At 40.6% G+C, this 22,010-nt stretch overlaps 1 protein-coding gene across 5 annotated transcripts in view; it reads right to left on the reverse strand.

Annotated features, from left to right (window-relative positions):
* Positions 1-22,010, reverse strand: part of TULP4 (TUB like protein 4) — a 230,938-nt gene that overhangs the window by 165,433 nt on the left and 43,495 nt on the right. Inside the window, exons 2-4 of one of the 5 annotated variants that reach the window (XM_048225871.2) lie at positions 5,426-5,517; positions 4,970-5,053; positions 3,287-4,860 (exon numbers count right to left, since the gene is read on the reverse strand). In XM_048225871.2, the coding sequence (XP_048081828.1) occupies positions 3,287-3,538 (252 nt within the window). In that variant the 5' untranslated portion in view covers positions 3,539-4,860; positions 4,970-5,053; positions 5,426-5,517. Of the gene's footprint in view, positions 1-3,286; positions 5,518-7,346; positions 18,945-22,010 lie in introns of those variants that run through there. The other 4 variants (XM_057310918.1, XM_057310916.1, XM_057310917.1 and 1 more) reach the window with 4 other exon arrangements.

Here is a 22,010-nt window from a genome sequence, read left to right on the forward strand (position 1 = left end):
GATACAGATGTAGTGAAAAGAAGGGGCACATGCGCCCCAATGATCATAACAGCAATGTCCACAATAGCCAAACTGTGGAAGGAGCCAAGATGCCCTTCAACAGACAAATGGATAAAGAAGATGTGGTCCATATATACAATGGAATATTACTCAGCCATCAGAAAGGATGATTACCCAACATTTGCATCGACATGGAGGGAACTGGAGGGGATTATGCTAAGTGAAGTAAGTCAAGCAGAGAAAGACAATTATCATATGGTTTCACTTATATGTGGAACATAAGGAATAGCATGGAGGACATTAGGAAAAGGAAGGGAAAAATGAAGGGGGGAAATCAGAGGGGGAGACAAACCATGAGAGACTGTGGACTACAGGAAACAAACTGAGGGTTTTAGAGGGGAGGGGGTTGGAGGGTGGGCCAACCCAGTGATGGGTATTAAGGAGGGCATGTATTACATGGAGCACTGGGTGTTACACGCAAACAATGAATCATGGAACATTACATCAAAAACTAAGGATGTACTGTATGGTGACTAACATAACATAACATAACATAGTAAATAAATAAATAAATAAATAAATAAATAAATAAATCTGCACTGTCATGAATTAACTCAAAAAAAAAAAAAAAAAAAGGACACCCAGCACCTTCATGGCACACAGAAGAGAGAAACTGCTTCTCGGAGGCCAGAATGTAGCTTAATCTTCTTGTATCACTCAGGAAAAAAAACTGCCTAAATTCTATCTATTTCTCAAAGCCCTGCTCAAACGTCATCTTCACAACAAAATCTGCGGTAAACTTCAGCCTTAATTCTTTCAATGACCCAACTCTTTCTTTCCATACTTAACTGAAACACACACGGAGAAAGAGATATCCAGGTACACACCTCGCCTTTACTGCTAGACTATGGACTCCCGTCGGGCATAATCCATAATTTATCTTGGCCCATGGCGGCAAGTACACACAAGCACCTAGCCCACGACAGAGATGCAATAAATATCTACTGACTGCATATGTGTTTTCAAATCTTAACTGTGAAACAAAAATCAAAAAACACTGTCTCTGGCCTCATGAGTCAGACTAGTAATGAAATGTAAGGGTATTAAGTAGCATTACAAGGGCTAGATGGTAAGAATACAGCTAAGTAAACAGGGTGTATGAGGCACACACAATATCATCATCCGCATACACAGCATCCACCATTTTCAAAGCCCTTGCAAAACTATATCCTCACAGATTCTTACAACAACTCTGGAAGAAAGGAATTATTATTTCAATTTAACCATGAATAAACTAATGACTTGAATGACTTGGACAGGAACACACCAGCTAGTTAAATGGTAGAGCTAGAACTACTTATAACAGACATATGGAAAAAAAGGAACAGAAATGGGAAAAGAGGCCAGCACCCCAGGAAATAAAACACAGTCCTCTCTTCCACCCATCACTATGATACCACAAAGGGTGATCATAAATCTGCCAACTTACCTTTTCGTGAAGAATGCATAAGGAAGAGAAAAAAGATTTGCAATGACTTTTCACTGGCTTTAATCCAAAATTAGCCACATTTTCTCACTAGAATTAGTGTATAGATCCTTAAATATGTTAAATTCTGTGTGTATGTTTTTAAATCAAAAGTGGTTTTCAAATCTCAACGTTTAAGAAAGTTGATCACCACGTGCAGTGGTACGAAAACAGGACCAGGCTTGGCATATGTATGTAAGTATATGTACACATACGTACGTGTAGATTTGTGCATGTGTGTGTGTGCTGTAGGTATAGAGGTATTTATAAAACATAATTCCTTGGATAAAACCACTTTTTTCATATGAAAATTTCAAATTCAAACGAAGTTTTTTATACAACTCAACCTTTCATACAGTGATGGGGAGGCATAAAGTGGCACTATCGCTTTGGGAAATTGGTGATTTCTACTAACCCTAAATGTATGCCTACACCAGGACTCAGAAATTCCACCGTGCACACACAGATCCATAAAAAAACACAAACGTTCAGAGCAGGTTTAGCCAAAACACCCAAAAACTGGAAGCAACCCAAATGCCCATCAATACAGGCATGGAAAAACTGTGGCTTCTTCCTTAAATGGAAAACTAACATCAATCAAAAAGAACAAATTAACAGTACACACAACAGGGATGGATCTCACAAACAGTACAATGAGTGAGAAAAGCCAGACACAAAGGGTATATGATGAATTTACATGATGTTCAAGCACAGGCACAACTTATGTGGGTCACCTCTCAGCGGGGTGCAGAGCCTAGAAAGGGGCCGCAGGTACCTGCGAGGGCAGCTGGAATGTTCTACATCTCGATCTGGATGAAGGGTACATGGGTGACTGCACACATGCATAATCACTGAGATGTAAGCCCAAGATTAATGCACTTTATTGTACGATCTACTTCAAAAATATTCTCCCTCTTTTACAACTATCCGGTAACCATGCATGGACATTTTACGATGGATTCCTCCCAAGAAAACACACAAATAAGCTAGTGAACAGGGGAGCATGAATACTGTTAGCATGCTACGCAAGTACATCTCTTCCTTTAAATGCAGTACCTAACGCTTAAACACTGCTCACCAAACACCGGCCAAATGGATTTCACAGGTGGTAACAACTGTTTATGTTTTAGAAGCCCAGAGAAATCCATATATATGTAGAGACAGCATAATATCCTCAATAATACACCCATCAGATATGAAAAACTATGGCTCTTGTCCAGTCAATTACTTCTGTCACCTCTGTCCAATGAATTCCTTTGTTCTTGTACTTCCAAGTACAAGAAATACAAGGCAGGTGTTAAACCATCACCCAGAGCAAGGCGGACGCTAACCAAGTAAGGTGAGGATGACAACACCACCTTCACTGCTTACAGAGCCAGTCTCACACACGGGCACAACTCTTTGTTATGCAGACAGGCTGACCAAAAAGGCTGAGAGCACGACTCGCTGACTGGGATCATCTAATCGAACCTCCCAGACTGGGCAGAGAGCCGCCCTGGCGTCCCTGCTGGTGCGTAGCCCGCCACCGGGACAGGAGAGTGAGGGCACCCAAGAGAACGGACACATCCGGGGAGGGACACAGGCCAGTGGGAACCGTGTCCACCTTAACATGTTCCTCCTGGGACACCGGAGACAGAAATCACAGTTCGGAAAGTGTCACTTGGCAGCAAGTGGAGCAAAGTAAGTTCTGAATCCACGGGGAGGGGGCTCAAGAGTACCACCCCAAGTGATCAGACAAAAGTGCAACAAACCCCAGCTCACCTCGCTATTGTGGCCCCGCAGGTTGAAGTTTATTCTCTGTGGCGTGTTTCTGTCCCTGCGGCAGTGGCTCGAGGTGAAGGTCACCCCGACAACGCCCCGGCCGTTGCCCGTGGCCAACCAGCCCTCCTCATAGTAGCGCCTGCGGCACACCGGCTTCTCCTTCTCACTCTTGGGAACACGCCCCTTCCAGGACAGGCAGAGGATGTTGGAGTCGCTGCAAAGGACAGGCCCATGTTCCACCGCTGCATACATACTTTTTTCCAGCGAACGGTTTTATTTAAAAAGTAATGCTGAATGCCGAAAAACTTAAACCAATACTTTTCATGGATCAACTGATTGATTTTTGTGGTTGGCTTGCGTTGTTTTCCCCGACCCCTTTTAATGAAGACTGACCTGGATCTAACTACAAGGTCAGTATTTTATAAAGAGCCACCAAATGCATAGTGAAAAAATTCCTCTAGAAAAGATGATGGCAGTCTGCTAGGAAAAGGTAATGCTTAAAAACAACATGCGTCCATTTTTATTTTCAAGTCCTTAGAGGAAGAGCGTCATTAACACGTGCTGATCAAGAAAGGGGATTTTCTTCTTTTTACTCAACTTGGTTATTCTCATTCAGCCTGAGATTCCAGTTTAGTGTAATATGATTCCAGAGACAAAGGGTTGCAAATACATAGATTTCAAGTAACTTAAGGCTTTGAAGAATCCCTCGAGCTGGAATTTTCTCTTCAAAAGTTCAGATGCAGAGACAGAACACATGGGATCATCTTCCTTCTGAAGCCATCCTCTGGCGTGTTTTCTCAACTACACAAATTTCTGCTGCTAAAGCTGAAAAAGATTGCATAAAGGGAAAAAAAGGCACACAAACCGTGCAAAACAGACCAGAGTTTGTGCAGACAGCAGTCCAAGTTCAGAAAGAAAAAAAGACTCTCCCCACTGTTCTGAACCAGAAACTTCCCACCTCAGGGCCCGGCCTGGCTTCCCAGCAGGCAGGTTGCTGTGTCCTGGCAGAGAGCTGGGCTCCATCTGACTGGCCCTCCACAGACCGGTGCACTCTTCAGTGCCATAGAGGCGGAGAGAGAAAACCCCTTTGCTCACAGAGCCAGAAGGTTCTAAAGCTCTTTAAGTGGCACAAGTGTTTGCCTTGGGTGAATCCTAAATCCTCTCGTTGACAAAACAGAGCCTCACTACAGGATTCTATCTCTTTTGCCCAGTCTCCTTCTTCCCTCCCCTACTGGCTTCTCCCCTTTCTGTTCCTAAAGATACCTATTCTTCCATCTTGAAGGAAAAGACTATTCTCAGAATTAAGTCCATCACGTACTCTTCCTCCTATATGCAAGTCTTCTTGGACTCAACAGGGAAGAGAAGCCCTTAACATGAAAACAGACAAGAGTCGGGTTCTTCCGCACTGTTTCCCTAGAGAGTCAGCGTGCTGTGCTGCTGGGCGCTCTCCTGCTCACATTCAGAGATGCTTCCAAATGCCACATGTACAGTCCAAGGAAAGGAAGCTTTGCTTGGATGTTCCTTGATACTTATTTTGTAAATACTGGTTTCAATTGCTACTTTAAAATATTCTCCTATAGATACAGGAAAGGAAAAGGGAAATAATAAATTAAAACTTCGAGAATACAGTTAACTGAAAAAGGCAAAGGAACCAGTTCAATGTTCAAACTCGTCCCATCATACCTGACCTTGCTTTCCTGAAGTCATACACAGCCAGAGTTACTTCTCAGTCCAGAGTTTTGAAGTCTGTCCAAATCACCAAAAACACTGGAAAATAAAGTGCAAAACCCACTGCATGATGCCGCCCGCGCTGCCTGACACCACACTTCTCCCCCGGCCTCCTTCTCACTTAGTTCCTTCTTTAAACTGCAGAGGTATTTTTGAGGCTTGAACTGTGCAAGTTTTTTTTTCTTCTTTTTGCAAACTTTCTTTACCCGTGAAGACCATGTGGAAAACTGACCATTAGTAACATATTTTTCTCCCCGGGCTCCTGAGCCCAGTAGTGTCAAGTTGCTCCATCTGATTCTTAAATTAATTTTCATCAGTTGTAAAACTCTTCAAGTGTGCACAAGAACGAGCCTGTCTTCTGGTGTCAATGTGTATGTGTACAAAGGAGGTCTTAGATATACACAGACATACGCTCTTCGATGGGCACCAAAGCGTCTGTCTTCCCAGTCATTTCAGGAACCATCTGATTAATCACAGCTTGAAGGCCCTGGAGTCTTACAAATCTGTAAAACAAAACAGGATATATATATATATATAAAGAACTTTAATACACTGATGAAGATAGGTTCTAACTGAATAACTGCTGTAACTGAAACTGGGAGACCCCATCTTTACACAGACACACACACCCCAAATAGAGCTACTGATTGCTCAAATTCAAATAGTAAAAGGGTACACCTAGCCAGCTCATAGACAACAGACAACATAAGGAGTTTGAATGCCATGGAGCGTTTATTCAATCTGCCAGCAGCTGGGCATATTTGAATGAAACCATCCCCTCTGTTCTCCCACACTCTGGGTCCTGCATGTGCAACTCAATCCCTCCAGGGGCCATCATCCTAGTTAAGCAGGGAACCTCAAAAAGGAGATTCAAGAGGCTCAGGCAAGTTATCTGATTGGTTTTTTCACTACGGGTGAAAGCTGCTGCCTGAAAACACAAGAAGCAAGGGCCTTTAAAAATGCCTCCATCCCTGATTGCTGGCAGGTCAGACCAAAGAACAGCTGTTTTCATAGCTTTTAAGCTGTCTACTAGTGATAAAGTCCTAGAGAATCTATCTCCAGCAAATCCACCCTTTATTCCTTCCTACCGCCATCAGTGCAGGCCTGCATCACATCCACAAAAACACTGCACAACACGGTCCCTAACTTCTCCAGACCATCCCACCTTCCAGAGGGTCCTCGGGGTGACCTTTCTAAATTTCAAGGCTACTTGAAGAACCTACACTGTTCTGCCCTGGCCCAGGCAGTCCCCTAGAGGGCTAGTTAAAACAGCCTAGCTCCACCCAAAACACCTGTCACTGAAAGTCCATGCATTTTCTAACCAGTTCCACGGAGATATTCAAACCCCAGCAAGACCCTTCTCCTCTTCTCCAGCCACAGCCTCCAGGTCCAGCCCTGCCTGTGTTACACTGTTGCATCTGGCCACTTCCTGCCCCCCAAAGGGCTGTGCCCTTCCTCTCCTTCATGTCTCCACTCCTTGCCAAACCCCTACACACTTTCCTTAAAACCCACCTACAATAGTACCCGTTCTGTGAAGCCTCCCAGAGCACCTTGCACTACCTTCCCTAACAGCACTCATCATGCCACATTCGAACACTCTTCTCTTATGCTTCTAGTGGCTGGGAACTATCTTTCTCATTCCTGGCGTAGAGTCTGGTGTAAACTAGGTATTCAAGTAAAAGTTTACAGGAGGCAGGCAGGAGCAAGGCAGCAGCTACACATAATTTCCTTGAGATATTCTAATTCAGATGAGTCATAGTATATATATTTTGTATGAGCCTATAAATTAAAACCACTAAATTCTCTCAGGCATTCTCTCAAGGAAGCACTTGTACTTGAGGGGAAAAAAGTAAAAACAAATACTATAAAATTCAAATTAACACCAAGTTTCTCCTCCTAAAATGCTAATACCACTGTATAATATAGCCTTAGTCCCTATTCTGACTTGGGACAGCCACAGATGGGAAAAGCAGACACAACTTCTCAAGACCCAGCTATATATACACAGGTTTTAAACTATTTAACAGCAGAATCCATGATTATTAAAGCATCCACTTTATATATGACAGTGTAAGCTGTCAATTCCCCTGAAATCCTCATAGGGAATCTATAGGGTCAAAATTATTTTCATAATAATACTAAGACATTAATTTGCCTTCTTCACTGTACTAACAATTGTATCAATGGTGCAAAAGCAACAGTGGGTCAAACTAACTCAGCTCGTTAGCACCAGTGAAGGCACTGGTACCAAAATCTATCAGTACTCATGGGGATTTTTTTATAAATGCCAGCCTCACTTAACAATATTCTTGATGCAGGGGCACCTGGGTACCTCAGTAGGTTAAGCGTCTGAATCTTGATGTTGGCTCAGATCGTGGTCTCAGGGTCATGAGATCAAGCTCCGCGTGGGGCTCTGCACTCCATGAGGAGTCTGCTTGAGGTTCTCTCTCTGCCCCATCTCTTTCTCTCCTTAAATAATAAATATGGGGCACCTGGGTGGCACAGTAGGTTAAGCATCTGACTCGGTTTCGGCTCAGGCTGCGATCTCAGGGTCCTGAGACAAGAGCCCTGCATAGGGTTCCACTCTCAGTGTGGAGTCTGCTTGAGATTCTCTCTCCCAATCCCTCTGCCCCTCCTGCTTGTGCTTTCTCTCTCTCTAAAATAAATAACCAAATCTTCAAAAAATTAAAAAGGAAAAATAACAAATCTTTTTTAAAAAAGAATATTCTTGATGCAGTACAAATTACTAATTTTATTAAGTCTCAATCATTAGCACATGGTTGGTTAATACTCTGCATTTCAAACCATGCAGTACACAGAAAGCATCCCTCCTGACTCCTGAAGCACAAGGGTGGCCCGGCAAAGGCACCTGCGCTGTCGTGTGAACTGCAGGCTGAACTGCTGTTTGCTGCATGGAGAACCATGTTTACTGCATAGAATGAATGACTAATTACAGTAATTCAGGCTTGGGTCTTTGGTAGACATTTTCTCAAACATGAACAAAGGGAGTGTGTCACTTTAAGGAAAACAACTGACAGAATTTGCTGTCTATAATAAAAGTTGAGCGCTCAAGTTAAAATCAGAACTTTGGGAAAACCAGCGTCTATTACTATGAGCTTGACAGCTCGCCCAAATTTAAAGATATTCTGCATGTGACTGGAGGTAATATTAACAAATGTGAATTTTTTATATTGCATTTCATATTTCAGAGTGTGTCAGTATTTGGAAGATTCACAAAACTTGGCGAATCAATATTTTCCAAATGACCAAAGCATGAGGATACAAATTACAACTGGAGTAAAAGAGCCATCAAGATGCAAGAAAGACCAAAAGATTTTGATCTAACCAAGTACAAAAAATTCACCAATAACATTTAAAATTCCCTACTGCTACTAACCTTTAAGAAACTGCCATTTGTTAAGTTTTAGTATAGTGTCAAAAAAAAAATCCCAGGGGCGCCTGGGTGGCACAGCGGTTAAGCGTCTGTCTGCCTTCGGCTCAGGGCGTGATCCCAGGGTTATGGGATCGAGCCCCACATCAGGCTCCTCTGCTATGAGCCTGCTTCTTCCTCTCCCACTCCCCCTGCTTGTGTTCCCTCTCTCGCTGGCTGTCTCTATCTCTGTCAAATAAATAAATAAAATCTTTAAAAAAAAATCCATGATTATCTGAGAAGATTATTAAAATACTTCCTTTTCCAACTACATATCTGTGTGGTCAGGTTTTCTTCATATATTTTAACAAAAACAGCATACTGCAACAGATTGAATGAAGAAGCAGATATGAGAAGCCAGCTATCTTTTACAGTCAGACATTAAAGATATTTTACCAAAATGTAAAATGATGCCACTCTTCTTGGTAAATGTTTTTAGTTAGAAAATACAGGTTTCTTCACACGAAACATATTTAAAACATTTAGTAGGATTATTATTTTTATCTGAATTAGTAATTTTTAAAAATTTCTCAGTTTTAATTTCTAGTATGTTAAGTATCAATGGCTAACACGTACATAAACAAAAGCTCTTGTGGGTCTTCAACAATTTTTAGGACTATGAAGGGTCCCTGAGACCAGAAAGTTTGAAAACTACTGATACAGGCTAACTCTCCAAAATGTAAGCCTTAAATACTATTATACTAAAGCACGTAAGACAAATTTCTGTAGTAAAAGCACAGACAAAAGTGTTTCATTCTATATATGTGGCTATGGTTTTTAACCCAACTTTTAAAATTATAAAGCACTACACGGGCTAAACAAATAAGGCAAGTGTTTTAAGGAAAAATGACATACTACTTTATGATGACTCAGATGAGTAACAGACACAAAAACCAACAACGAAGTACCACAACTGTGATGCCCTGATCACTGAAAGGCTGGCACCTACTCTAGTGCTACCCCGGACAGAAACCCATGATGCCGCACACCTTCCTTCCTGCGTACTCACGAGGATAAGAAAATGAATACAGAACTGATCAGCTTCTGAGAGCAGTTCACTATCAATTCAACACTCCTAAGTAAAAGGGCCTGGTATGGAAAGATTAAAAAGCAACTATTCAACTGAAAGCAGGGACTCCAACAACAGTATTCTATACCCATGTTCATGGCAGCATTATTCCCAACAGCCCAAAGGTGGAAGCCACCCCAGTGTCAACAGACAGACGAATGGATAAACAAAATGGGGTCTATACATACAGTGGAATATGATTCAGCCTTCAGAAGAAAGAACTTACCGGGGCACCTGGGTGGCTCAGTGGGTTAAGCGTCCGACTCTTGATTTCAGCTCAGGTCATGATCTCAGGGTCGTGAGACTGAGCCCCTCAGAAGATTCTCTCCCTCTCCCTCTGCCCCTCCCCACCCCTCATATGCGCACATGCTCTCTCTTAAAAAAAGAAAAAGAAGAATAAGAAGGAGGAGGAGGAGGAAGAAGAAACTTTCTTTTCTGCTGGACACACACTACAACATGGATGCACCCCAAAGACATTCTGCTCAATGAAATAACAAGGCAGTCACACAGCGACAAATCTTGTAAGTACACTTGTATGAAGCACCTAGAAGAGTCAAATTCATAGAGACTGAAAGTAGAATGGTAGCTGCCAGGGGTTGGGGGTGAGGGGACTGGGGAGCTGTTATTTCATGGGTATAGCAGTCCAGTCTGGGATGATGAAAACACTTTTAGAGATGAGCAGTGGCAACGGCTGCAAAAGAATGTGAATGTACTTAAGGCCACTGAGTTGTCTACTTTAAAGTGATTAAAATGGTGGGGCGCCTGGGTGGCTCAGTCTTTAAGCGCCTGCCTTCAGCTCAGGACGTGATCCCAGAGTCCTGAGATCGAGCCCCGCATCGGGTTCCCTCTGCTTCTTCCTCTCCCACTCCTCCTGCTTGTGTTCCCTCTCTCACTGGCTGTCTCTCTCTCTGTCAAATGAATAAATAAAATCTTTAAATAAATAAATAAAAATAAAGTGATTAAAATGCTAAGTTTTGGTGTGTATATTTCACCTTAATTTTAAAATCAAGTAAATTAAGAAAACCAATTATTCTTACAAAGTCTTTCACTAACAGATTGAAAGTAAATACTCCTAAATTTGGCAATATGATATTTTTTACCCTGAACACCGTAATACAGGCCCAGACCTGTTTTTGGTAATTAGAGCTGATTTTCAGACTATTCCTGTAAATCACTGAAAAATCATTTCATCCTTGCTTTTTGGAGATTACAATCTGAAACAGTAAGTGTGTCTGACTGAATTAATAACCTGACGGTGGCATAAGAGTCAGTAAACTTATAAGATGCTTCCCACTTTAACTTTCCATACTATCTGGTTCTCAATGGCAAATTAGGAGGCCCAGAATTCAGAAAAGTACAATTTAGGGACAGAATGGAGCATTGTTCAGAAGACGAAACCTTGCAGGAGTTAGACACTCCCGGATTAATCAACCAATAAATCTTAACTGAGTGTTATGCAAAAGACCCCTGTGCTGCATTCTCTGCCTCCCTTGTCTGTAATTACTTTATTTTCTAACCTGAGTTATTTCACTACAGTTTATTTTGTTCTATCTGATTCCTACTTTTCACCAACATGGATAAAATTCACTAGTGGAGGGGTGGGGAGAAAAATACATCTTTGGTTTATTTTTTAATTATTTGAATTAATGTTAGAGATCAGAGATAAAATAAATTAGGAAAGATATTTTCCATTTCCACAATTTTGGAAGAAATATATTCACTGAAAGTTATAAGAATGTAACCACTCTGGGGTATCAGCTAGGACTACTGAGGATGTGCGTAGCCTGCAAACAGGGACCCCACTCCCGAAGGTGTGCACTAGACACATGGCTCCCCGGTACCCCCCGGGGCCAAAACAACAATCCCCACCTGAATGGACGGAGTACACCAGCTTCAAGAGACAGAATTCTAGACAGCAGTGTAAATGAGCACAATACAGAACAACATGGGTGATTTTCACAAACATCACGTTGAGCAAAGGGATCCTATGAAAAAATGCCTACAATATGAATCCATAGATATAAAGTTCAAAACAGGCCAAACTAATTTTATCAGTTAAGAGTGCACACATAGATAGTAAAACTAAAATTTTAAAGGCAAGTAAAATATAACACAAAGCAGCACACTGGTGACCTGGGGGTTCAGACTGTGAATGGGAAGGGGCACACACACAAGGGTGTTGCTGGGGGGCTGGCAATATCCCATGTTCTGATCGGGGTGGTGGTTATAGGGTGCTCACTCTGTAATTATTCTTTACTACCTCTATGTTGAACATATTCAACATGCATGATATATCTCACAATAAACAAGTTTAATAAGCTATGAACTAGATTAGGCATCAATCCTTTAGGATTTTTAGAAAACTTAAATCAACTAGTAAGAAAGAATTTTAAAAATTATTATATCCAACCTTAACAAGTACTCTGCCAATCTAGAAAATCCCAATAAAGTACCAAAGACACTAAGTCCTCAAACTAAGGCGGCATCCACAAAGAAAATGTATATAAAGAGTAACAAATGGAGATGAAATTTTAGAATAAAGTTCTATTTCTTTCTAAGGGATAAAAATTTAAGAGAATGGTTCAGCAGAAGACTGAGATGAGAAACAGAAAGTCGATTTCAGGAAAAAATATACAGATGTTAGATGAATACAAAGCAGAGAGAAAAAACACAGTAGAAACTTTTGAAGAAAAATGTTCTGAACACCCTAGAGTTTCAGAGTTGTCTGGAGACAGTGAAGGGAAGGAAAGGAAAATGAGTATTCCTACGGGGTGACAGAAATAAACCCATCCCAACTTCTCCTTTTTGCTGTCCCTCATCCACTGTCTGGGACTCCGCTCTACAGCCAAGTGGCTCTCCCCACACTGGGCCTCCCGTGGCTGCCCCTTTCCACAGCTGGCGGCAGACCCTGAACTCTACATTTCTTCTTAACTAAAGTAACTACAGGGACCTGCCTCTAATTACACTCACTCCGTTCCCCGGGGAGTTCTCCACAACCCACAAATATCCACCTAGCCCAAAGCAGTTCTAACTGGTTCCTAATTTAGTTTCAACAGCTGCCTAGAGGCTGGTTGGAATTGGCCTTCCCGGACTGCCTTTTAAGGCAGGGATACTCTCAGTGGTAACCTGTCCGGTGGCTACCTGCAGATGAACAACTACCTACGTGAGAACATCACAACACCACTGCAAAGGTCATGGAGTTCAATCGTGGTCTAATATATTTATTGTGTTATCATTCTTCAGCCCTGAATTCCCAAAACATAGCTAGTGAGATAATGAAGATGTGTGTGCTGCTTTTGCCCGGACTTACTCAAAAGATGTGTGCTTACTACAAGTGTATTCGTAGCCAATCATTTTCCCATTGACTCGCACCATAAATGTTAGAGATGCACTCCTCAGAAGACTTCTGTCTTGTTCAGCACAGCACCAGCTCCTTTAGATGTAGTACACCACAGCACTGTGCAGACTCACGTAGCAGGGCTCTTCTTTGCCTGTGGCAGAGCTATCTTTCTGTGTCATTCATCATATCTACGAAAAAACAAACTCCTACACTCCAGTTTTTATCTCACCTGCAGTAGCCACCAGTACTGTATTTAAGTAAATGTTCAATAAGATACTAAGTATGCTATAGAGCCTCAGTCTTCCAAGAAACAGGGAAATAAATGCTGACCGATGAGGTTCTCTGTACAGACCCTGGGCAACACCAGCCACTCAGAATCTGGGTCTCCTAAAAGCCTAAGGCTGACAGGCACCGAAGTACATGTGAATAAAGAGTTCAAGGGAGGAAGCTGGGGGTCCACTGCTGTGTTCAGAGAACAGCAAAGAAGTACATTTTCAGTGAAAGCTACTCCCTATTTATTTTTTATGCCTGATTTCATTAGCCAGTTCTAAGAACAGGAACATGTATCTATCTGTATAGACAGAGTAGGATATGGAGGCTGTAAGACAAACCTTGATTAGCAGTTTCAATGAGAGTGGGGGCGAGACACTTCTAAGAGTGAATCTATACCTGAAACCTGGTTGTCAAAATACGGTGGGGCCATATATAGGGCTCACTAGTATCAAAGGTAATGTGCCTTACTTAAAAAGGGGAGCATTTTATTATTTCTCCAAGCAACAAAGACTGAAAGACATGATATTTCCCAAGTCATACAAGGTATAGACAAATAGGAAACCAATGTGGCGATATAATTCCAAAGACTTAAAATGCTGCAAACCTTTTGATTCAGCAATTTCACTTCTGGAAATTTATCATAAGGAAACAATGTTGCATCGTGCAAAGATTTAGCTGTAAGGATTTCCACCACAGCATTTTCATATATTGATTCAGTAAGTGTTGGTACAGACATAAAACGGAATCCTATGCAACCACTAGTAATTATACTGTAGAAGACTATGGAGTGACACGGAAATACGTTGTCAATAACTTAAGTAAGAAGTAAAATTACAGGTTATACTTCCAGGATGCTCTGAAGGGCTTGCCCACTACTATATCACTAGATCTTGGGTAAATTACAACAGACATCATTTTTTGCTGGACTTGCAGGAAAGTATGAGAAATCTCCAAGGAAGGTACATACACACAAACATATGAGAAAGCCAAGGTTATCTAGCAAATGCACATATAAGACACATAGATGTCCAGAATTATCTAGACAAATGCAGATATAAACATTAGAATCAGAATTTAGGATGCCTCATCACCCCAGTTTGCCCAGAACTGTCCCAGTTTTACCCTGGAAGTCCCATATCCCAATAAATCCCTCTGTCCTAGGCAAACCAGAAAGTTGGTCACCCTATTAGGTATCCAAACTTTGGTCCAACCTCAAGGTGGAGAGACTGAATCACACACATTGTGCAGGGCCCACAAAGGCGGCTAAAGCTATCTCAGACTTCTAGCAGCCCATGGTTCCAGGTTGGAGCAAATGCAAATCTTGTCTGCATGAAAACATTCCCAACTTAGGACCTAAGGATTCCCAAAGATGAGGTTCAACCAAAAATCAGTTACCAATAAAAAATTACCAAACAAACAAAGAAAAGAAATCATCATAGGCTGTCAGTAGAAACAAGTAATTTAGATCCTTTGGGCTTCTGAAAGTGAAATGAACATAAACAGAATTTAAAATAATTTAAGTTTAGAATTTAGGTTTGGATTTCTAGGTTCCAGTCTGCCATAAAAGAAGCTTAGAAATCATCACTTTGTCCTAATAACAAGTAGAAAGCTAAGCAAACAGAAAAATCAACGCTTCTTAGATCTGTAAGAAAAGTGCGTCACCCACTGCACCTAAAACTAGCAAAGTCCAAAAGGCTAACACAAAGAATTACAGTTATCGGAGCAGAAACCAGTAAGGTAAAACTTCTGTGGAAACCAGCCCTGGGGTAGGGAAACCTGAACTGTAATTGATGGACTGCTGGCAGTTCAGTGTGGCCAAGTTTGAGAGAGAAAAACATTGGGGGACCCAGCCATTGGGGCCCCTAGACTCTTTTGAGTTTTACCTCCAGGAGCTCACTAGATCCTCACAGAAAATATCAGAGGAAAATCTCCTGTGCTTCCAGCAGGGGAAAGGGAAAAGGAATCATTGTGAAATACACCACAGCATTCTGTTCTTAAAAAGGTCTGCCTTCAGGAAAAACAACTTAAGCAAGGTATAACCAGTCAGGATTTTATCAGAAACTAAGTGACCTGAGGGGAGAGAAAAACCCAACTCCAGCCCATTCTAGCCATCCTGTCCCACCTAAGAGGGATGGGGGAAACTGAGAAAAATATGTGAAGCCCGTCCAAGGCCAAGGCCCACTAAAAGATTGAAACCCAGAGTTCTGGGGATGTAATACACAGCATGGTAAGTATAGTTAACAGCACTGTGTTATACACTTGACAGCTGCTGAAAGTAAATCTTAAATGTTCTCACCATGAAAAAGAAATGGCAATTATGTGAGGCGATGCAGGTATTAACTAAGCCCACTGTGGTAATCATTTTGCAGTATGTAAGTGTATCATATCATTGTGTTATACACCTTAAACTTACACAATGTTATATGTCAATTATATCTCAATAACACTGGGAGGAAAAAAAGAAACTCAGAAGGGGAGAAAGAAGCACAGAGAAATTTTGGGGAGTGATGGAACAGTTCCATATTTTGATATGGTGGTGGTTACACAACTGCTTATATTTGTCAAAATGCACAGAACTGCGGTGGTGCCCGGCTGGCTTTAGGCAGTAGAGCATGTGACTCTTGATCTCGGGGTCATGAGTTCAAGCCCCACACTGAGCATGGAGCCTACTATAAAAAAAAATGCATAGAACTATATACTAAAAAGGGTACTTTACATATTTTTTTACAGATGTATTTATTTGAGAGAGAAAGAGAGGAGGCATGTGAGCAGGGGGAAGGGCAGAGGGAGAGAGAGAAGCCTCAAGCAGACTCCCTGCTGAGCACAGAGCCCCACACAGGGCTTGATTCCAGGAACCTAAGATCATGACCTCAGTCAAAATCAAGAGTCAGATGCTCAAACGACTGAGCCACCCAGGCACCCCGGATACTTTACATATTTTTTTAAAAACAGTATCTGGTACACAGTAAATGCGACACAGTACAAGTGACTATTAGTGTTGTTGATGTTGTCGTTGTTGTTATATATCAGGCATTAAGTTGGGCGCTGAAAAGACAGTAAGTACAGATATGGTCCTATCTTCAAGGAGCCTACAGTCCAGTGGAGATTAGGCATTAATCATGTAATCATGGCCATGACAAATGCCACAAGGAAGAGAGTTATGGTGTTCTGAAAACAACAATCTGAAGGAAGAGCAGATGTTAAATACAGGAAGAAGGGGTGGAGGAGGCAAGAGGAGACATTCCATGCAAATGGGATAGCATGTACAAAGACCAGGCAGAAGAGAAACAGCATTTTGAAGAAATTCAAAAGAATGTTAGTATGACATCTATTCACACACATATCTACAATGAGGTATTTACTGCACACTAATTAGGATAGTTAGTATATAAAAAAAAGTGTTGGCAAGGATGTGAAGAAACTGTACTGTTGGTAGGACTGCAAAATGGTAGAACTGCTATGGAAAACAGTACGGAGGTTCCTCAGAAAGGTACCATAAGATCCGGCAATTCCACTTCTAGGTATACAACCAAAAGAACTGAAAGCAGTTCCCTGAAGAGATATTTGCCCCCCCATGTTCACAGAAACATGTATAATATGTACAACAGCCAGGTGGTGAGAAGCAATCCCAGTGGTCCATCAGATGAATGGATAAAAAAATGTGGTATATACATATAAAGGCATATTATTTGGCCTTAAAAAAGAAGGAAATTCTGACACATGCTGCAATGTGGATGAACCTTGAGGACATTATGCTAAGTAAAATAAGCTACTCACAAAAAGACAAGTAAATTATTCCATTTATGTAAGATACCTAGAGTAGACAATTTCACAGAAACAGAAAGTAGGATGGTGATTGCCAGGAGCTGGGGGAGGGAGGAAAGGGAGGTTGTTGTCTAACAGGGACAGAGTTTCAGTTTTACAAGGTGAAACAATTCTGGCAACTGCTTGCTCAACAATGTTGAGCAATATACTTAACACTACTGAACTATACACCCTAGACACGGTTAACATGGTATATTTTATGTTATGAATTGTTCACAATTAAAAAAAAACGTGTTCACACACACCCACACACAGACTGGGATGTAATCATGTGACTACAGAATGCTTCTCCTCCCCCACCTTACCACCAATTTACAACAGTTCCTTTTAACCAGTACATTATGTTTCACTATCAAGAAAAAATTACAAGACATATTAAATGACAGAAAACAAATTTGAAGAGGCAGAGCAAGCATCATAACCAGATTCAGAAATGGCAGAGACGCTGGAATGATCAGAACAGAAGTTAAAACAACAATGATAAATATGCTAAGGGCTCTAACGGATAAAGTAGACAGCATATAGGAACAGATAAGCAATATAAACAGACATGGAAATTCTAAAAAAAAACAACAAAAAAGAAATGCTACAATCAAAAATACTGAGAAAACAAACACTATAACAGAAATGAAGAATGCCTTTGATGAGCTTATTAGTAGACTGAACACAGCAGAGGAAAGAATATTTTTACTTGAGGATATCTCAACAGAAACCACCAAAACTCAATAGCAAACAGAAAAAAAGACTGGGGGGGAAAAAACCACCATTTCCAAGAACAGTGGGACAGCTACAAAAGGTGTGATACACACATAACAAGAATACTAGAAGGAGAAGACAGACAAGGGAACACAAGGAATATCTGAAACAATAATGCCGGGATTATACGCCAAATTAATGTCAGACACTCAGGAAGCTCAGAGAACACCAAGCAGGGAAGATGCCCCCAAAGCCATTGCTAGGCATCACTTTCAAACTAGATAAAATCAAATATAAAGGAAAAAAATCCTGAAGGAAACCAGAGGGAAAAAAACACTTTAGAGAAAGAAAGAGAGAGAAAGATAAAAACTACACCCAACTTCTCCTCAGAAACCATACAAGCAAGTCTTTGAAGTCTTGAGAAAGACCCACCAACCTAGAACTCTGTACCCTGTGAACTAACTCTCTAAAAGTAAAAGACAAAGACTTTCTCAGGTAAATAAAATTGAGGAAATCTGTCACCAATAGACATACCTTATAAGAAATATTAAAAGAAGTTCTTTAGAGAGAAGGAAAATGATATAGGTCAGAAACTCAGACCTACATAAAGAAAGAAAATTAAAGAAGGAAGAAATGAAAATAAAATAAAAACTTTAATTTTTCTTATTCTTGGCGTGCCTGGGTGGCTCAGTCGGTTAAGCAGCTGCCTTCAGCTCAGGTCATGATCCAAGGGTCCTGGGATCGAGCCCTGCGCTGGGCTCATGAGCAGGGAACCTGTTCTCCCTTTGCCCCTGCTTGTGTTCTCTCTTGCTATTTCTCTCTCCCTCTCTCTCGCTCTCTGATAAATAAAGGAAATCTTTAAAATGTTTTTCTTATTCTTAACTGATCTAACAGGTAAGTTTGTTCATAATACCAAAAATGTATTCAATTATGTGCGTGTGAAAATATATACATGCTTATTTATAAGTGAATGACAGCGATACAAGAGACAGGAGGGAGGAATTAGGATTATTTTGTTATTATAAGGTATTAAAACTACCCATGATGTAGTATAATACTATTTGAAAGTGGACTTAGATTAGTTATAAATATACATAGCAAACTCTAGGGCAACCATTAAAAAATGTAAAAGTAAGTATAAATGATATGCTAAAAGGAAAGAAACAAAAGGGAATCATATAAAATCCTCAATTAAAACCATAAAAGACAGGGGCGCCTGGGTAGCGCAGTCGTTAAGCGTCTGCCTTTGGCTCAGGGCATGATCCCGGTGTTCTGGGATCGAGTCCCACATCAGGCTCCTCCGCTGGGAGTCTGCTTCTTCCTCTCCCACTCCCCCTGCTGTGTTCCCTCTCTCGCTGGCTGTCTCTCTGTCACATAAATAAATAAATAAATAAATAAATAAATAAATAAATAAATAAATAAAAGACAAAAAAGAGTGGAAAAAAATAGGATCAAAGGACAAGGGCAACAAATAGAAAACAGTCAGAAATAGGTGGATATTAATCCAACCATATCAATAATCACTGTGAATGTCAATGGTCTAAATGTACCAATTAGAAGACACAGGTTGTCAGAGTGCAACAAACAAGGCCCAACCATATGTTGTCAACAAGAAACCTACTTTTTTTTTTTTTTTAAAGATTTTTTTTATTTATTTGACAGAGAGAGAGACAGCCAGAGAGAGAGGGAACATCGGCAGGGGGAGTGGGAGAGGAAGAAGCAGGCTCCTAGCGGAAGAGCCTGATGTGTGGCTCGATTCCAGGACTCCGGGATCACGCCCTGAGCCAAAGGCAGACGCTTAACAACTGAGCCACCCAGGCGCCCCAAGAAACCTACTTTAAATATATTAGACACATAGAGATTAAAAGTAAATGGATAAAACATACCATGCCAACACTAATAAAAAGGAAATGGGAGTACCTATATTAATTTCGGACAGAGCAGACTTCAAAACAAGGAAAGGCATTGGGATATTAAATAAGGGCATGATGTAATGATAAAGAGTCAATTCCCCCAAAAGACATATTAATCCTTAATGTGTATGTACCTAACAACAGAGCATCAAATTACATGAGGCAAAAATGGTAACACCGAAAGGAAAAAGAGATGAAGCCACTATTATACTGCAAACTTCAACAACCCTCTATCAGAAACGGATGCATCCAGCAGGCAGAAAATCAGCAAGGATATAGTTGGTGCTCAACATTACCATCAATCAACTAGATATAATGAACATCTATAGACTATTTCATCTAACACCACCAGAATACACATTCTTCTCAAGTTCACATGGAACACCCACTGAGATACATCACATTCTGGGCCATAAAACACACCGCAATAAATTTCAAAGAATAAAAATCATGTAATTTCTGCTCTCGGTCTACAATGAAATTAAACTCAAAATCAATAACAGAAAGAGAGCTGGAAAATCCCAAAATACTTGGAGATTAAACGACACATTTCCAGTGATACATGGGTCACTGAAGAAATCTCAAGAGAAATTTGAAAATATTTTGAACTAAATGAAAATGAAAACACAACGTAATATTTGTGAAATGCAGTGAAAACAGTACTTAGAGGGAGATTTATAGCACTGAATGCATATATTAGCAAAAGAAGAAAGATCTAAAATCAACCATCTAAGCTTCTACCTTAGGAAACTAGAAAAAGAAGAGGAAATTAAATCCAGAATAAGCACAAAAAAAGAAATAATATGAATTAGAGTACAAATCAATGAAACCAAAAATAGTAAATCAATGGAGAAAAATCAACAAAACCAAAAACCGTTTTTTTTTAAAGACTGATAAAATTGAATGCCCCTAGGGGCACCTGGGTGGCTTAGTCATTTAAGCATCTGCCTCCCACTCAGATCATGATCTCTGGGTCCTGGGTTTGAGCCCTGGGTCGGGATCCCTGCTCATCGGGAAGTCGGCTTCTCCCTCTCCCTTTGCCCCTCCCCACCTTGTCCTCTCTCTTCACATGTGCTCTTTCTCTCTCTCGCAAATAAATAAAATATTAAAAAAAAAAAAAAAAAAAACTGGATGTCTCTAGCCAGGTTAATAAAAAAAGGGAGAAGATACAAATTACTATTAGAAGTAAAAGAGGGGGGGCGCCTGGGTGGCACAGCGGTTAAGCGTCTGCCTTCGGCTCAGGGCGTGATCCCCGCGTTATGGGATCGAGCCCCACATCAGGCTCTTCTGCTATGAGCCCGCTTCTTCCTCTCCCACTCCCCCTGCTTGTGTTCCCTCTCTCGCTGGCTGTCTCTGTCTCTGTCAAATAAATAAATAAAATCTTTAAAAAAAAAAAAAAAAAGAAGTAAAGGAGGGGACATTGCTACAGATGCCATAGACGTTAAAAGGATAATCAAGGAATAATATGAACAACTCCATGCCCACAAATTTGATAATCGAAATGAAATACAACAATTCCTTGAAAGACATAATCTGTGAAAACTTACACAAGAAGAAACAATCTGTCTAGTCCTATATCTATTAAAGAAATGGAATCGATAATTAAGAACACTGCAAAGCAGAAAGCACCAGGCCCAGGGAGGTTCACTGGTGAATTCTACCAAACATTTAAAGAAGAAATTAAACCAGTTCTCTATAATCTCTTTCATCAGAAGACAGAAGTAAAGAATACTTCCTAACTCATTCTATGAAGCCAGAATTACCTAATACTAAAACCAGACAAAAACATTACAAAAAAAGAAAACTACAGGCCAATATCTCTCATGGACACAGATACAAAAATCCTCAAGAAAATACTAGAAAATTGAATCAAATAATGTATAAAGAGAATTAAACACCACAACTATGGGGGATTTATTCCAAGTACACAAAGCTGGTTCAGCATTCAAAACCAATTAATGTAATCAACCACATCAATAGGATAAAGAAAAATCGCATGGTCATATCGATCAATAAGTGTAAAAAAAAAAGGCATCTGACAAAATCCAACACCCACTCATGATAAAAACCCTCAGTAAACTAGGAACAGAGGGGAACTTCCTCACGTTGATAAAGAGTATCTACAAAAAACATTCAGCAACTTAATGGTGAGAAACTCAATGCTTTCCCAATAAGGTGTAGAACAACACAAGGATGTCCCCTCTCACCGCTGCTTTTCAACATTGTACAGGAAGTTCTAGCTAATGTAATAAGACACGGAAATAAACAGTATACAGACTGGGAAGGAAGAAATAAAGTACTTGAAATGTTTAAAGGAATGAAAAAGTAAGCAATAAGACACAATCTAAAACGACCAGAGAGAACCAAATAAAACTTTCAGAAAAGAAATACCTAATATCACTAAAACTGAATGCAATATATAAGCACAAAATCAGCCAAAAAAAAGGAAT

Source organism: Ursus arctos, unplaced genomic scaffold (assembly GCF_023065955.2).
Source record: "Ursus arctos isolate Adak ecotype North America unplaced genomic scaffold, UrsArc2.0 scaffold_13, whole genome shotgun sequence".
NCBI classification, from domain to species: domain Eukaryota; kingdom Metazoa; phylum Chordata; class Mammalia; order Carnivora; family Ursidae; genus Ursus; species Ursus arctos.